The 17,376-nt window shown below is 33.7% G+C and overlaps 1 protein-coding gene across 8 annotated transcripts in view; it reads right to left on the bottom strand.

Moving 5' to 3' along the window:
• Positions 1-17,376, bottom strand: part of Fdl (fused lobes) — a 245,990-nt gene that overhangs the window by 147,982 nt on the left and 80,632 nt on the right. The window contains exon 1 of one of the 8 annotated variants that reach the window (XM_074178111.1): positions 12,757-13,033. The exons of 4 other annotated variants lie outside the window; for them this stretch is intronic. In XM_074178111.1, the coding sequence (XP_074034212.1) occupies positions 12,757-12,795 (39 nt within the window). In that variant the 5' untranslated portion in view covers positions 12,796-13,033. Of the gene's footprint in view, positions 1-5,286; positions 5,487-12,756; positions 13,034-17,376 lie in introns of those variants that run through there. 3 more of the 8 variants (XM_074178119.1, XM_074178112.1, XM_074178117.1) reach the window with 3 other exon arrangements.

The raw sequence follows: 17,376 nt of genomic DNA, 5'->3' as shown, positions 1-17,376 counted from the left end.
CGCTAGTAATTTTTTTAGATTTTTGATCTTGGAAAATAAGATTAGTTGGCCCTGGAAATTGAGATTTATTCATGATATTTGGTGTCCTAATAGACTTTTTGAATATCTACCTAACAAAAGAAAATCATTCCAATCGGTTAAAAAAAGTAAGTTTTATAAGGGTGCTTCCATTTTAAATGGGTCACACTGTATATAACATATAGGTAAAAAATGTACTTACTAACTTGAGGTTATAGTAAAAAGTCAGGCGTGGCAATGAGAAAAACTAAATTAATACTTTTCATCATGTAGAAAAGTGTCACACATTCAATTTAAAGTTACAGAGAAAAAGTACGCAAAACTTATTTCATTTAAACATTTAAATTTATTTCACTGGCATGGGCCAGTGGATCAAGTTTTATATGTTCAATTCTTTGTTTTATTACTAATTTTTACTGATTTGTAATTTTATTCATTGGCAAAAAACCCACAACTCAATAAATTATAGGCCCTGAAGAAGCTTCCCACTAGAAGCGAAAGCTTGGCAAAGTAGAGCAGAGTTTTGATTTAATTTTTTGACTGAGAGACTATTTTTGTCGAATTTATTCAAATATATTGTGAAATGCAATCTCGCGAGACTGCATCTTCTAATTGCGGCGAAACCGCAATAGAGGATAGAGCCCCGCTGATAGTACGATGGCATATTTCATTTTTTTGATGATAACTCACTTTTATATCCATAAACTTTCAAAATAATGTAGTATTGATATTTATTAATTGGATACATTAGTTACCTGAAGAATATCACACACATTGCAATTTCTGTGTACACCATACAATTCAAATCAATATCTTAGGAGTTAGAGACAATTTTAAACTATCGTGCGATAGAACTAATTCAAGCGGCCTGACAAACCAATGCGAGAAGCGTAACTAATAACAGTTACCATTGCGTTGGTTGTGTTTTATAAAGTGAATGACTTTGAAGGATGAGTTCCATATTTATTTCGATTTTAATTTCAAAATTATCGATAGGTAATGTGAATATACTTCTATTGAATGAATTTTTGTCAAAGATTATTATTATCAGTTATAAGCTGATATGAAACTATGACAAAAAAAATGTAGACATATATGTTCTCCTATCCAAACCGGGTCGAATTGGGTTTTTTAGAAACGACTGTTTCTTAGGCATTGAGACACAAAGTCTATGTAGACATATAATCATTCGATTGTATTGAGAAGAATTACTAATTTAATTGATTCAGCAGAAAGAGAGACAAGAGTAGAGGATTGATCAGGGTGTCTTTACAAAATAATATGTAAGAAATGTATACAAGTGGTATACGAATTGTTAACAAGGAAATATTTTATTTATCAGTCTTGAAGATGTAGACACAATGTCGATTGAGGTTAAAATGAGTGAAAGGTTCAACATGGCTATCGATTGAATTTTCTGTTTTGTTTAGATATGTTAGCAATGCACACCCTAGATGGTTCTGTTTCATGGTGCCATGTGATTTTAGATTATTTTTTGAATATTGTGCTAATGGTGCTTTATTCCTATTCCATTCTAAGTCTAGTCAAAATGTGAAGTCTGCCAAAAAAAGAAAACAGTAAACACCTACTTCTCTAAATGTTGATGCAATTGAGAACTGAAGAAGGCGATGTCAATCCATATCCATATCTTGAAACGCATAAGCCAGTTTTTTAATGCGACGGCATTGAAAACTATGAAAATAATCATTGATTGAATTTTTATAGATTTTCATCAAGTATCAGTCAATTCCATCACATAAAAAACTATATATTTTTCTATGACTTACAGGGGCACAAACCTTTCAGATGTGACTTGACATAATATCTACATAATAATAATAAGTGGTGTAATAACACTTCCAAAATACAAATCATGAAATTATAAAACAACAACAAATAATAATTGGCGCTCCGGGCGACTTCATTGATTCTAGTGGCGCATTTGGTTTTTCAGTTGCAGGAAAACCCGGAAAAACGTGCAACACCACATCATCTGAAGATCGTAATCTGCCATGTCTTCTCTTTTACTAAACAAAATGTAGAGTGTCTCCAGAGGCTACAATAAATTCAATACATCGCCAGAACACTTAGTGATACAACTATCGTCAAACTTAAACCAGTCCGCTTCGTCTTTGACTAAGGCGTAATAACGACCAGATTCAACCCAGAACCACAGTGAACAATAACTGCATGAATATTATAATAGTGGTCAGCTAGATTAAATATTCATCTATTTCGAACCTTCGTAATAATTTGGTGCTTCCTTCAGAGGTTGAGTCATGTTTGAAGATCATCAGTGTTATTATAAGATTGACTGGTGCCTCAGCTATACTTGTTTTCTTATAACAGTCAGTTTATTAGGCGCATGTTTGGCAATACAGTCGATCATCACCTGTTGAAAGTGTTATTTTCAGATGATTTAACAATAAGCTTTGCCCGGACTGGTTATTAGTCATATTAGGAAACACTAGTTGAAATTCCAGAAATTTGCAAACGTTTTTGCTACCTCTTGAATATTTACTACAAAGCAAACAAGTGAGGATTTTTCCACAAAAAGATCTACAAACACAAGACGAGATAGACTGTATGGAATCATTGAATCCAGAGCGGTCAGGAATATTGATTCTGCTATTGTTTTGCTCACGAAGCGTATTCAAAAAGAACTCCAAGAATTCGAAACAATCCTCTAGTGGAGGAGTATCCACAAGTATCTAGTGGAATTCACATACTCCAGGAAATCGGTGACTATTCTGTTAAAATAGAGATTAAACGTATATACAGTGTCTTCAACTAATATAATGGATTAAAATATATTTTTCAGAAACAGCGTTCAATTATAGCGGAAAGATGTCGGTTTTATAACGTCTGGCGAGTGAATCATGCAGGTCTATTCGTTTTTTGAAGAAAACTCCAAGAAATTCAATTTGTAAGATATGTGAATACTGCCACAGACATAGAGTTAGCAGAAGTTCAATAGAAAACATTGAGTTCAAATATAGTCAATAAGATTCAAGTCAGTAAAAATGAAGTTAAGCCAAGATGACGGCAGAAAAAGTCATGTTATGTCTTTTTGACATAAAAAAAATTGGTCACACCGCAGTCACAGATATAAACTCTATAGAAAAATGACTGAACAAAAAAAATTTCAATATTCGATATGTTACTTCAGGTTACTGTAGTCCAACCGAAATAAGTCTGCTTATCGTTATGTGAAATTTTTTACCATTTTTCAAGTACTTGTATTTCATATTTGTGTTGACCAGTACGATGAAAATGTTGTACCACATTTTCTTTGATTTATTTGTGCGGTCTATTGTATTCTAATCATAATTATTATAAGTTTTCCTACCTGATCATATCGATACATATCTAAAGATGATCGTTGTTGCTTTTTTTTATTTGTAAACGACGTTCTCCAAACAATAAGCTATATTTGATTTGATAATAAATCATTGAAAGTGGAGATAGATAGACATATAGGGGGCGACTAGTACATTTGAGCCTATCAAAATGTTAGTCAAGCAAAAATGTAAAATTAATACATTTTTTATTGAAGTAACTTTTGGTCTACGAACATAAAATGTTTCAAAAACACGATTCACAAATTATAAATTAAATTTGTTGTTTTGATTATTTTTGTAACTCAAAAGTTCAATGATAATAATAGAAACCTTTGAAGAAGACGACATTCGAAAGGTTAGACGTATACAATGCCAGCATGAGATTCGTATCTATGGAAACTTTGAGACAACCATAAATACATCTATGGAAATTTAGAATTATCCATTATCTACCAACTAAAGATTAACTATTCATGTCACAATTTGGTGAAGGGTTTCTTTCAGTTGGCTCTCTATGTTTGCTTCCATTCAGGCGCATTAAACCAATTGTACATTTACTTAAAAATACAAGAGAGCAGCAAACGATTGTTGATTGTTAATACAGAAAATAACCAGAAATTGCAATCATACTTGGGTTAGCTACACTATTGAGCAAAATTTATTCCTATGTTGATTGTTGTATTTGTTGGATTCGTAATAAGTTGTTTCCTAGATTGTTTTGAGGAGATATAACAATGCCTTTTAATAAAAAATCTTCAATTATTTTGTTGTGTGACTAATGCTATGGGTATAGATCAGCACATTGTATGCCAGGTGAAAGTTAAAGGTCTGTCATTCATGCTTCGCAATACTTCGCAACATTGTGAATATCAGAGAAGTTAGAAAAAAGCTTTATGTGAGTATATATTTACTTCATAAAATAATCGTAAAACTTTACAAGATATTTTTCGTCATTTAAGAAAAACTTGCCAGCAATTGGACGCAGTAACTTTTTGGAGTGAACTTTCCAGTGAGACTTTTTCAGCAGATTCTCTCTTGATCTGATTTATTCATTTATTTCTCAGGTTGTGGGAGATTTGAAAAATAGAAACATCCAGACATTGAGCTGAGATTTGTTCCATCTATTGTTATGAAATGAATGGAAATTAACATATTGTTTGAGAATTTTTACAGTGATTGGATGTTACCTGAGAACGGTTCCCTAAATTTTGGGATTTGAAGAGGATTCTTTCATAACTGATAATATGAAAAATTGAAGATGATCAAGAAAAGCAAAAGCATGCATTTTATATACAAATGAAATAGTTTTTTTTTTAAATTATAGAAAATTTAATTAAAACAACGATAAAAATAAAAACAACAATAAAAATTAATTGGCGCTCCGGGGCGACTTCATTGATTCCAGTGGCGCATTTGCTTTTTCAGTTGCAGGAAAACCCGAAAAAACCTGCAGCACCACATCATCTGAAGATCTTGATCTACCAATGTCCTCTTTCTTATAAAACAAAATGTAGGGTGTCTTCAGAGGATCCAATATAATCAATGCATCGCCAGAACACTTCGTGACACTCTTTGGAAGGTTCGAAAACATTTCAATCTAGCAGACCACTATTATGATATTCATGCAGTCATTGTTTACTGTGGTTCTAGCGTTGAATTTGGTCATTATTACGCCTTGGTCGAAGGTGAAACGAACTGGTTTAAGTTTGACGATAGTCGTGTCACAAAGTGTTCTGGCAATGCAATGAAATAATTAAAAGTTTGATATTCGTACGTTAAAACTTCAATATTTTCAATAATCATCAAAATCTTTCGATAGAAAAGTAAAGAAGACATACAAGACTTAATAGAATAGAAAGCATTGTTATTCCGTTGAAAATTGAGTCCAATATTACTGGTACAAGTTTTCTTATTTTTTCGAACTCACCACTTTCATGAAAATGTATACCTTTCACATCCATGGAAACATTTCACAATTCACCAATTTTATTTAACGAGAAATGTAACACGTATGAATCTGAATCTTAATAAATATTTGAACATTTTTTAAACTGATCCATTACACTATAATAAATTAAAACAGCAACAATCTGCGACACAGGGAAACGCAGTGTGTGAAATGGATTCGTGATGAACAAGATGAGATGGAAAATACGATTTTATACAGGATGAGGATGCTTAATTGTGATAGCGTTTCCTCTATCAGGTCGACAATGGTTAGACATAGACAGGACCGTACTGTTAACTATAGTATCAATATGCAGTTATATACAAAACAAACCGAATTTTGAGGAACACATAGACAAAAAACAATTTCTTGAATACCTTGTGGATTGTATTTTATTAGATGAGTGAAATTTATTAGGCCTAAAATAAAGTTTTCGATCATTTTGAAACAATGGAGTATTTGTTACCTACTTCATCATATATTTATAATCATTCTCTATGAAACCAATTACATCAATAGAAGAGAGAGCATTTATATTTGTCTTGAATCATCTTCATCTGTTGTGTGAAATTCAAGAATGATGTTTTTTGACCTCTTTGTGTTTTACATCTTGATATAATACTCTCACAGCACCCCTGTCTTTCGCTGTTGATGATATTTTCAAAATTGTCTATGGAGATCAATTCGGTACTCCAGACGCTGTCTGGAAATGAGGATTCATTGTGAGAATGCCTAAACACGTGATTAGTATTCTCTGATAAATCGAATGTGCTTCTGTGAGGATGACCCAAATCACATCAAAACTGTTCATCATCACACTTGTATTCTCTATATACGCATGATTTTTTCATGTTTCCGAGAACAAATGTTACTATATTTATTTATTTATTTATTTGTTTCATACACTATTCTACAGGATGAACCCAATTACAGAATAGGGAGTAACAGTGGCATTTACAAATATGTACTCACATAATATAATTTGTGAATCTATATAAAAAATAAATAAAAACAGAACTGTCAGTTAGCTAAGAAATGTCTTTTGATTTGTACAATCAGGCAGGTGAATATATCTAGGACATGACTAACAGAATTAGAGGTATCGCACATTGTATAAATTGGAGATTTTTTCATTATATTTATACGCGGAGTGTTGAGATAAAATGTGACACTATTCCTAGATGACCGTCTAGGAACCCAAAAATTAGTTAGTTAGTTCAGAGTCGAGAGAGAACAGTTGCTATATTTTTCAAACTGCGAAAAGTAACCTTTTCACTTGATTGTCGCTTATGAAAAATATTTTCCGAATATGACAATTTTGCAAAGTGATACAAATGATAGAAATTCAGAATATGTATGACGTCAGAAGGGATGTATGCACCGGTGGCATCGGTGTGTGAACACTTGTGTGCACTTTTGAATACTTCTAAACCTGTCGTCGTCAAGATAAAAAAATAACCAAATGGCGAGAAAGTTTCTGTAGGTTGTATTCCGCGTCAGCTAGTCAAAAGTGGATGAAATCTCAGATTCTGTAATTACATTTAGGCTTTGACTTCTTATTGGATATTGAATGAAATTGAAGATGTGTAATTTGATGACAATTTGATGACAAATAACACATCTTCAAAACAGCTTTTATGAAAATGATGATAATAAATAAAAAAGTTGGTTCGAAAAAAATATGATATGAATCCAAAGAGTTATCGTCAGCAGGGTCTTCCTAACTAACATCAGTCCACAGGAAAATAGCATGATAACTGCAGTTGCTAAAAGGCCCACTAGTAATTCAACTCAAACATAAACTCAGTGCACCAACATCTGCAATCAAATACTACTTATATTCTTGGACTCAAAGAAACCAAAGTCAGTGCTTCAACAAACCCGTCAATTTTCTATATCCCGGCTATGATGATTTCCACTCCCGATTCAGCCGTAACTCTATCAAAACCAATCTCTCCTGTCAACGAAAGGAAATGCTGGAACACAGAAACTTTGATGTTATGTGGTTCAAAATGATATCACAGAAGATCACCAAACTCATATGCTGCGTTTATCGACCACCTAGCGATACACAATATAGGGCACCATTCTCTTCACTTGCAAACATATTGACTTTCTGCAAATCAATCATCCCAGTGTCAAAATTTCCATATTCGGTGACTTCAATGTCCACAATATCAAATGGCTAAAATTTTAAAATATCATCGTTGAAAGAAGTCGCGAAGCTGACTGAGACTTTTGCAATAAGCAGCTGGACTTACTCATATTATAAATGAGCCAACCTGGATTCCTGACCGTGATGGAGAATATGCTATTCTAACAACCAATCCAGAAATTTACAGTCACCGCAAGGTCTCCATTGGGATCTTCTGATCATAAACTAATTTCAGTGTTGAGTGAATTACCGATAAACGTTGAGGAACAATCTAAGTCGCGCAAAAATCCCACTGCCGAAAACCGAACTAGGTTTGTGAATGCTCGCAACAGCTGCAAACTAAGGATAAATGAAAGCAAAGAACTTCACAATCTGAGAATTAGGGATAAACTGCTTGCCAATTCCAACGGTCTAGATCCTTCTGGTCGGTAGCTAAAGCTGTTATTCAGAACTTTACAAAATCGAAAACTAAATACAAGCGGATAATTCAATTGCAACAACAGCCATAGGAGAAGTAAATCTACTAGCTGAACAATTTGTGTCCCACTCCACAGTCGATTTTCTGGGAAAGGCACCACTCACTATTCCCATACTAGAATCCACAATTACTTTTTTACAGCGTCTAGTCAGAAAAATTTTGAAACAGCTTACGATTAACAAGGCGTCTGGCTCTGATGAAGTGCCCGTCATCTTGAGCGATCATCAATAAGACTTTCGTAAATAAACCTTCTATCGTATGTCACCCATATTTGGAATAACGCAATCGAGAAACATGGAGAATCAAGAGCTGCTGCGCTTGATATTTCTAAGGCCTTTGACCGTATGTGTCATAAGGGTTTACTGGCCAAACTTCGATGCTATGGCTTGTCGGATCATTTCTGTGTATGACTCTTCAACTTTCTGCAAAAACGTTCCTTGAAAGTGGCCGTCGATGTATAACTCTTGAATACTTTCACCGTCAACGCTGGTGTTCCTCAGGCATCCATATTGTCTCCAACCCTTGTTTTTATTGTATATCAACGACTTATTGGAAAAAAAACAAGAATCCAATATATTGCTTTGCCGACGACAGTACGTTTGTCTCGTCATTCCATTTAGATTCCAGGACATCGCCTACAGAGGCACATCTTCACCGGCAGCAGGAGGTTACATATCTTAATGAGGATCTAGAAGTGATTTCGAATTGGGGTGAAAGTAACCAGGTTCAATTCAATGCCACAAAAACCCAGGCATCGGTTTCCTCCAAGAAGATAAATGTCTCCGAACCGGATATAATGATGTCAGGTCTTTCTGATTCGATACGTTTCTTGGAGGTTAAAGTAGACACCAATATGTCTTGGCACAATCACGTCACTGAAATTGCAAAGGCTGCATCTCAAAAGCTCGGAACACTATTCCGAACCAGAAAACTGATGCTTTATAAAGCTCAGATCAGACCTTCTTCGGAGTATTGTTCTCTGCCCTGAAATTGCTCGATTCCATCCAGAAACAGCAATCCGCTTGATTGGAAACGCGAACATTACGTACAACCTTGATAGCCTGGAACATCAAATAAAGGTGTTCAAGTGACTTGGCACTTTTGATTCCACCAAGAGCAGTACAGATCAGAAATACTCGACGGGCTGTAACTACTCATCATTTTGAGGTTCACCTCAGTACACCTCAAACTCCACTGTTCCAGAAATTTTTCATCTGGAGAACTGCGTTTATGTGGAATAAACTTCCTGAGAACGTTTTTCCAAATGGATTTAATCTCCAGCGATTAAAATCCAATGTGAATCGCTACTTTTGCACAGGCATCGCTCTGAGAGCGCCTTAAGGATTTTCCTGTAGTGGTTGTATTTTGTCCTTAAAGAAGGCCACTTTTTTCATTTGTGAAGACCATTCTAATGTAGGTAAGATTTGTGATAATTTTATAACAACAACAAATATTTTTTTAGTAACTACAGAGAATGTTCGAAAATTGAGTTACTCATGGTCAATAAAAAAAAATTGCTGAAAAGAGCTAATACACCCAATTATTTATTTATCAGCAGCCCAATAGATGATAAGGATTTATTCTCGGACATTTTTTCCACTATGAAGGCAGTATTACAAAGGTATTTGGTTTATCTGACAAAATGTCCGCAAGGAAGTCTGAATTATCCAAGAGTTATTTATTCTTGATAATAATTTGACTATTATTTCAAAGAGTTGGCCAGAAACTAACCTACATGAAATTCTTTTGAATATTGAATTTTAGGTAACCTGAAATTTTATCGATTCATTTCTGGTAAGGAATTCGATAATAAAATTTCGAAAAAGATGAAAGGACAATATGAAAGCTCACAAGCACACGTCCAATTATTATAATATGATTCGTAAAATGGGTGGAAACGAATCATATTATTCTGAAACTATATTACAAATACAGTGGAAAGCTGGTTGCTCTATTTCTATTTACTACAGCAACAATTCTGAAATGGTTATACATCAAAAGTGGGAGAATCTAAATCATCAATATTCTGAATGATAACAAATCATCGACAGATGACAGATAGGTTAGTTTCCGTCACCTGTTATTAGTTCTGTCCTTGGAGTACCACACTCTGTCTACTTGGACATGATATTCCATCGTAATTTTTTAATGCTACTGTTGAATCAATTAAGGTAGCATACATTTTAATACATCAATGTGATATACATGCAGGTCCATTTCACTTTGTCTAAAGAAACTGTAGACTGTCGATTCATACTCAGCATTCACAATGAAAACAAGGCCTCAACTCATATTCATTATTCAAACATGTAATTGAATATAGTCTTGCGACTGATACTGTTTCTTTATACCTGACGTCACAGCAAAATGAACGTGATGCATAAAACTGTCTATTTTTAGTTTTAGATCAGGAATTTCCACCTCCTAGGGGGGAAAATTGGGTTCAAAGATTGTATTGAATTTCGTCAGTTTTGAAGTTGGAAACCTGAAGTTTTGGGTTATTAAAACTATTTGTTAAAAATTGTAGTAAATTATTTTTTTACTTTAAAAATACAAAGAAAAACTAAAAGAAATATGCAAACTGCACTAATTAATGAACAAATAGCTTCGAGAATCGAATTATGTTACCTAAAATAAAATTTCGCATAAATAACACAACCGTCAACGACGTCTGCCCTCACGCGTCTGCCCACGTTCGGGTCGCGTTCTCGGCGATGGTGCTCCATTGCTTAGACCGCCCCTCTACCCCCGCGCATTGTCCCCGGTCGTGCTTACTCAGTAAGCCATTACGCATCGCGTCTACAACCGCGTCAGAGGTGTATTATTTAAAATTATATCTACACCGTGTTAGGAATCATACGTTAAAAGGTAAGATCTTTTAAGTCCTTAGCTCGCACAAGTTTCTCAACTTCTGAGAGTTGTCGTTCGTATATGGGGGCAACAGCTGATTAACGGAAAAACAGATTTGCAATGGAATTTCACAAGGTTAGTGATTTGATTAAATCAAGAAGTTAGTTGGCATAGAGCAGTTTCACAGGTTTCTTTTACTTCTATTTGATTTTTGTTGGAAATCAGTAGAGAAGTGTTGTCTGCATAAATAGTCATCTCAATATCCGGAAAGGAATTGGCGATTCCATTTATGTACAAAATAAAAAGAACTGGGCCCAAAATAGATCCTTATGAAACACTCGGCATAGGCAGATGTAACATTACGAATTATATTATTTTGATGATGTTTCAGACTCACATACTGAGAACGACATCTAATAAGCGATTCTAACCATTACAGACAAACACCTCCAATACAATAGTTATACAACTTTGATAAAATATCGTGGTCCACACAGTCGAAAGCTCGACTCAGGTCACAGAAAATGCCCATTGGGACCTATCCTTGTTCTATATGGTTTATGAGATTGTAATAGAACTCATAGATTGCGCTAGTTGTTGATTTATCCGGTCGAAAACCGTGCTGACTGTCAAAATATTATGCTAATTGATAAAATGCATCAGCCTGTCCAAAAAATCCATATTCGAAAACTTTCGAGAAACTACTGCAAATCGTTATAGGTCTATAATTTTCCAAGTAATTGGGACAGTGTTTTTTATAAATAGGGATGACTTTTTCTTTCTTAAGGGCTGTGGGAAATTTTCCTGTTTCGAATGAAAGATTCAATGAAAATGTCAAAGGTCATATTATAACATTCATAATTTTTTTATAAAACGAAAGTGGGTATTTTATCTGGACCTACAGGTATTTGAGAAATAAAGGAGTTATAAGAATTTCTTAGGTATTGTTAACTGCATTTTTTGACTGGGTGATCTCTTCTTTGAGTTCTAGCAGGACATTTAAAAAAAAATATTAAACAGATCTGATACAATAACTAGGTTTTCCACTTTTATATCATTGTGGAACACATTGATATTTTTGTTTTCTAGTTTGTTTTTATGGTTCATTTCGGATATTACTTTCCAGGCTTTTTTACCCGGATCATCAGAGTTGGGAATATTATTTTGATAGTATTGTTTCTTTTTACATTCTAAAAGCTGTGAATGTCGTTTTTGTGATTCTCTATAAAAATCAGCCAGCACCGGGAATATGTTTTCCAATAAATGAAGATCCTTCAACTTACAACTAGATATTTTGACATCCATGTCCACTTTTTTTTTTCCTTATGTTAGATATCCGTCGTAATGGATATCTGAAGTCAAAATAATAGAAGAATATTCCTATGAAAATATCATATGCATGGTCAATATCATTAATTTGATAGTTCACTCCAGTTTTCATTTCGGAGTGAAGTTTCGAAATTCTTGTGAAGATTTATCATTATATATTCTTGTGTGGAACGAGAAGGAACTGTCTAGCGTGTTTTGGGTGATTTCCGAAACAACTGAACCAACTGAATACAGAAAAGTGATTTTTGTTCAATTCAGTATTCAAGTAAAAGCATTTCTTTCGAAAGTATTTTTCTTTCGCGTAATTAAATGTTTATATAGCTGATTCGAGAGAGAGCTTTTTCTTCCAGTTTGTTTCTAAATGCATATTCCACACATCTTTCTCACCATAAAATAAATTAATGACAGTATTATCGAAAAGCATCCTGTATTCTTAAACTTTTCCATAATGTCCATAGTTTGGGAAGAAAACAAATCAAAGTACCGCACGCTTTTTATTCGCAAAACTCATTCAGGTGCCTTACAGCACAAAATTATGTTAGACATTATCGTCACTACCTCAGATAAAGTATAAAAGTATTATTACGTTATATTATAAATTGCATGGAGAGAAATCGACCGTTACAGAACAACTTACTTGGAACTGCTGTAGATTAGTTGTCAAAAACCAAAACATTGACGTCAGGTTTCAAATATTATACCATGTTATTGCACTGCCAAGTTATTTTTCGATTACCACATTCAAAATCATCACGCAACTTTACGGAGCTCTAGAAATTGTAATAAATCGACTCATTCGTGAACTCACGTACAACAAACTGTGCAAACCTATTCGAATGACATTTTTTACGCTACCATACTCTGTGAAATTAATCTCCGTTTTAATTGGCAAATAAATACGGAACAACGTAAACACAAGTTCGTAGCCTACTAAATGAAATTCATTGGTTGGGCCCAGAATCTAGTGGATGAGTTATTTTTGAATTTTAAGAGACCCTTTCACTAATGAAACGAAAATATAACGCTTGAAGAAGCTAGCTGAGCATGTAGGCGTATGGAGATTGTTTCTAAAGCTAGGGTTCCTCAAATAAACAGAAAGTTGGTGTTAACGTCCCCTGATGTTACGTCAAATTTCGTATCTCGAAATATCGCCTTTTCTACCAGTTATCATTATTTATTAAATTATATGAATAAAATTATAATAAAAATTCAGTATCTCCGTAATCTGGATATTACAAAACACCATTGAATTAATAAATATTGGACGTTTTTGTTCAATCTTTCATAACAAATCCTGTGAAAGCTCCTCTTTTTCCTTTTCGAATTAAAATGCTCTGTGAACGGTGAGGTGAATACTCAGGATAGAAAATTGACTTGAATTCAAAAAAATTAATTATTAAAGAAAAACTATAGTGAATATTTTTATAATTCACCCATTATGGACTTTCTGCCTCGAAACCAAATTTGAACAATATATTGCTGCGAATAGAATTGAAAAATATTTAATAACTTTTCCAGGAAATGACGTTAGAAACATATTTTTGTGTGTATTTCATATGAGTTCAAATTTTGAGCATATGTTCGAAAGTGAGCTTCTTCAGTTAAAGGTTGACGAATACTGGACAAAAAAGTTTTGCTCATTAATTCTATAGTATCCAGTCAGCACATTTGAATAATTGAACCTATAACAATAATTAAATGATGATAAGGAAAATTATGATGATAATTTTATTATATTTGTTAAAAAGAACACAGAAAAAATACAAAGTACAATAACAAAGAAACAGTCAAAAAACGTTCATGAATATGTACCGGAATGAAATATTAGCGCAAGCTATATTGCACCATGAAAACAATAAAATACAGAATAAAAACAAAATTATGGACATATATACACATATATAAATATACATACCTATTCATGAACGAATATATACATAAAATTAAAGAAAAAAGTTTAAATGTATATATTATTATATAAAAACAGAATTGTATGTTGTCCACCCTGAAAATGATAATTAGTATCCAAATTCGTCCAGGGTGTAGCAATTTTTTTCAATCAGAACTTTTTGAATTATCTTTGAGAATACTTATGTACAATTGAAGACTTACTTATCGAATCTCCCGTTCATTTTTAATACATTTCAGTTATTTAGGTAACTTATTCATCATATCAAATATTCAATTTGCAATATGAATGAGACAAATTAGAATCATTTCCAATAATACATAATAATTTATTATGAAAAAATATGCATACAAAATAATTATAAACCTCAAAACTCGTATAAGCAGCGTAGAGATAACAACAATCAGTGATACCTTAGGGTATTTGTTGAGAAATGAGAAATGAAAATTTCTATGTTTTTTACCACTTTTATTTGTAACTGAAATTACTGCAGTTTCGTCATATAACGACATTTTCAAACTTATACATTAAACATTAAAATACATTCAGAGGTTCAATGTATAGATTTGAATATGTCCTTATAGGACTTCCATAAAAATTCTGAACTTGAATTATTTGTTTCGAAAGAATTTTTTTTTTTCGTGTAAGTCAATGTTTATATGAAAGTAGCTGTTTTAGGAGGGCTTTCTCTACACATTACAAATTGATTACTTCCTTCCTTTCTTTGGGAGATTCCCAAATTTTTTTGTATCAAGATGGAGTAGTAGAAAGGCAAAAACTTTTTCCCAAAAATTAATCACTCCTGAAAATATAACCCCTTCAATTCAAATTAAATTAGCCAAATCGGTCCAGTCATTCTCGAGTTTTAGCGAGACTAACGAACGGCAATTCATTTTTATATATTAGAAGATTTATTTAGATTATAAACCTTCCTTCTCTTCCAACAGCTCTAGATAAAGCTGCTGAACAAATTTTGACAAATTCATGTTTTGTACAATGTCTACATCAAGAAATATCTCTAAAAACGGTCCATAATATAGCATGTAAAACTTGACCGTAATTTATCGCACCAACGACCTGTGTTGTTTCATGACATAAAACAAAAATGTGTTGAGCGAAAAGATGGGCTGGCGTAAGTGCGCCACGTGAATGGGTGGTCTGTCTCGTTGATGGATACACCTGGATACCGGTCCAAATGGTTTTACCATTGTTTAAAAGGTTTTACAGTAAGTAACCTGTTACTCGACCAATCCCGTACTCTGGCGATGCACCAGTGCCACAAGCATCTTCACTACACAAAATGATCACGACTAAGATGAAAAAATCTCTTTTACAAAAAATGAAAGAGGAAAAACTGATTTCAATCCTCATATTTCTCCTAAGCCCTTCAACCAGGAAGAGCTTCAACGCATTGAGTAGGGACCTTGGCCTTTCTTGGTCTTTCATTGAAACAAAAAAATCGTTCAAACTCAAGAGGCACAGAGGGGGGCATATCTACTCACATTCTTTTTGAAGATGAATACTTTGTTCATTGTTCAGATATTCCGAGTTTATTGAAAACAATGGAAATGACCCGAATGAATGCCGCTTATTTATTAATTCTTCTGAACTTAACCTGAAATGTGTGCTTATGCATAACGACAATAAACTGGTTTCGTTACCGATGGCACATTTAACTGAAGTCAAAGAAGAATAAGCCAGTGTCTTTGTTATGGGGAAAATCAAATACCATGAACACAAGAGGCACAACAAGGAGGCTATACAAAACATCTTTGTTTTACTTATCTGTGGGACAGCGGAGCTAAGACTCAGTACTGGGTTCGAAAAGACTGGCCTTTCAGGCAGGTTATGGTTCCAGGGAAACAGGATTTGATAAATGAACTACTAGTACCTTTGGATCGCATGATTCTGCCGCCTCTGCATATCAAACTAGGGCCTATGAAACAATTTGTCAAAACTTTGAATGAGGATGGTGATAGTTTCGAAAACACCTCTAAAAAATTTCATAATATGAGTACTTCTATAGTTACCTGAAATGAATTCGGTTGGATTGCACAAAAGTTTTTGGGCAACACATTGAAAAGATATTGTCGCACTTCCAGCAGTTTGATTGTAATATGAGTATCAAAGTACACTTCCAACACAGCTATTTGGAATATTTTCCTAAAAATCTTGGTGATCTGCGAGGAGAATAGGGAAAACGGTTCCATCAAGATAATCGAACTATAGAGGAGCCGTACCAGGGTTACTGGGATGCCCACATCATGGTGGAGTACTGTTGCACTGAATATAGCCATTGTGCACCAAGTCAAATAAAAAAAACCTGAATATTACTGGAGTTTTATCTCAACACAAAACCGTTATTTCAACACCTCGATACGTGTTTCGATAACCAAGTGATAATCTTCAAGAGGAAGATTAAACAGCCTTGTGTTGGGATAAAACTCCAGCAATATTCATTACTACACCAAAGGTTCCAAACATCACAAGAAAATGTTTTGATGAATAGTCGTTGTTTTTTTAAGATTGTTGATAAGTAAAATATTTTTTCTTGAAAATCACATTTTTCTTATATGTCAAAAACTAAAGATGGTACAAAAATTTGACTTCAGATCTAAAATAAGCCACAAATCTGCTGTTCCCCTGTAATATACATCTTTTAGATTTTTTTATTTCCATATAGGTACTGGTAGAGAGGTAATTTCTAGGCAAGTTTGCGAATTGTCAAATTATTGTTCTGTTCGGAATATTCATAAATAACGTTGATTTTATACTGCGAATGCAATACTCCCGAATAGATAGACTTCTTTAGGCGTTTAATAAAATATTTATGTAATAATCATTGTTTTCTTGACCTGTTTTACTAGGAAGAATATATTGTATGACGAGGTTTTGTGAAACTATCATAGTGAATTTTTTATTTTTATTCATTTCTAAAAGATCTCTACCGAGTTTGATATTTGTTTTATTGATTTACCTTAATTCAACTAGCGGCCCGATCCGGCTTTGCCAAGGTAGCAGAACATATAGACCTAAATTTTTGTTCTGTCATGTCACATCAACTTACCCATGAAGAAGGTTTCCGTTTTTACACGAAGGGCTTGCTTTTGAATATATTATATAAATATAGGTAAGGGCTGAAACGTTCGAGAGTATTAAAAGCATTCCATAATATTCCGGAACATTTCGAAACGGAATGTAAAACGATCATGTGAGTTGTATGGTGTAGTAGCTCTCTATCTCTCATTTGTGAAGGAGATCCCTGTCTTTACCTGCATAGAAAGCTTTCGAACATATAAAGGCTGGAAGTTTCACTTACTAGAACGGTCTGAAACAGTCCAGAACATT

Source organism: Leptinotarsa decemlineata, unplaced genomic scaffold (assembly GCF_025532065.1).
Source record: "Leptinotarsa decemlineata unplaced genomic scaffold, Ldec_3_MD MMD2_tig00003348_RagTag_RagTag, whole genome shotgun sequence".
Classification (NCBI taxonomy): domain Eukaryota; kingdom Metazoa; phylum Arthropoda; class Insecta; order Coleoptera; family Chrysomelidae; genus Leptinotarsa; species Leptinotarsa decemlineata.
This window is presented reverse-complemented; position numbering and strand designations above follow the sequence as displayed.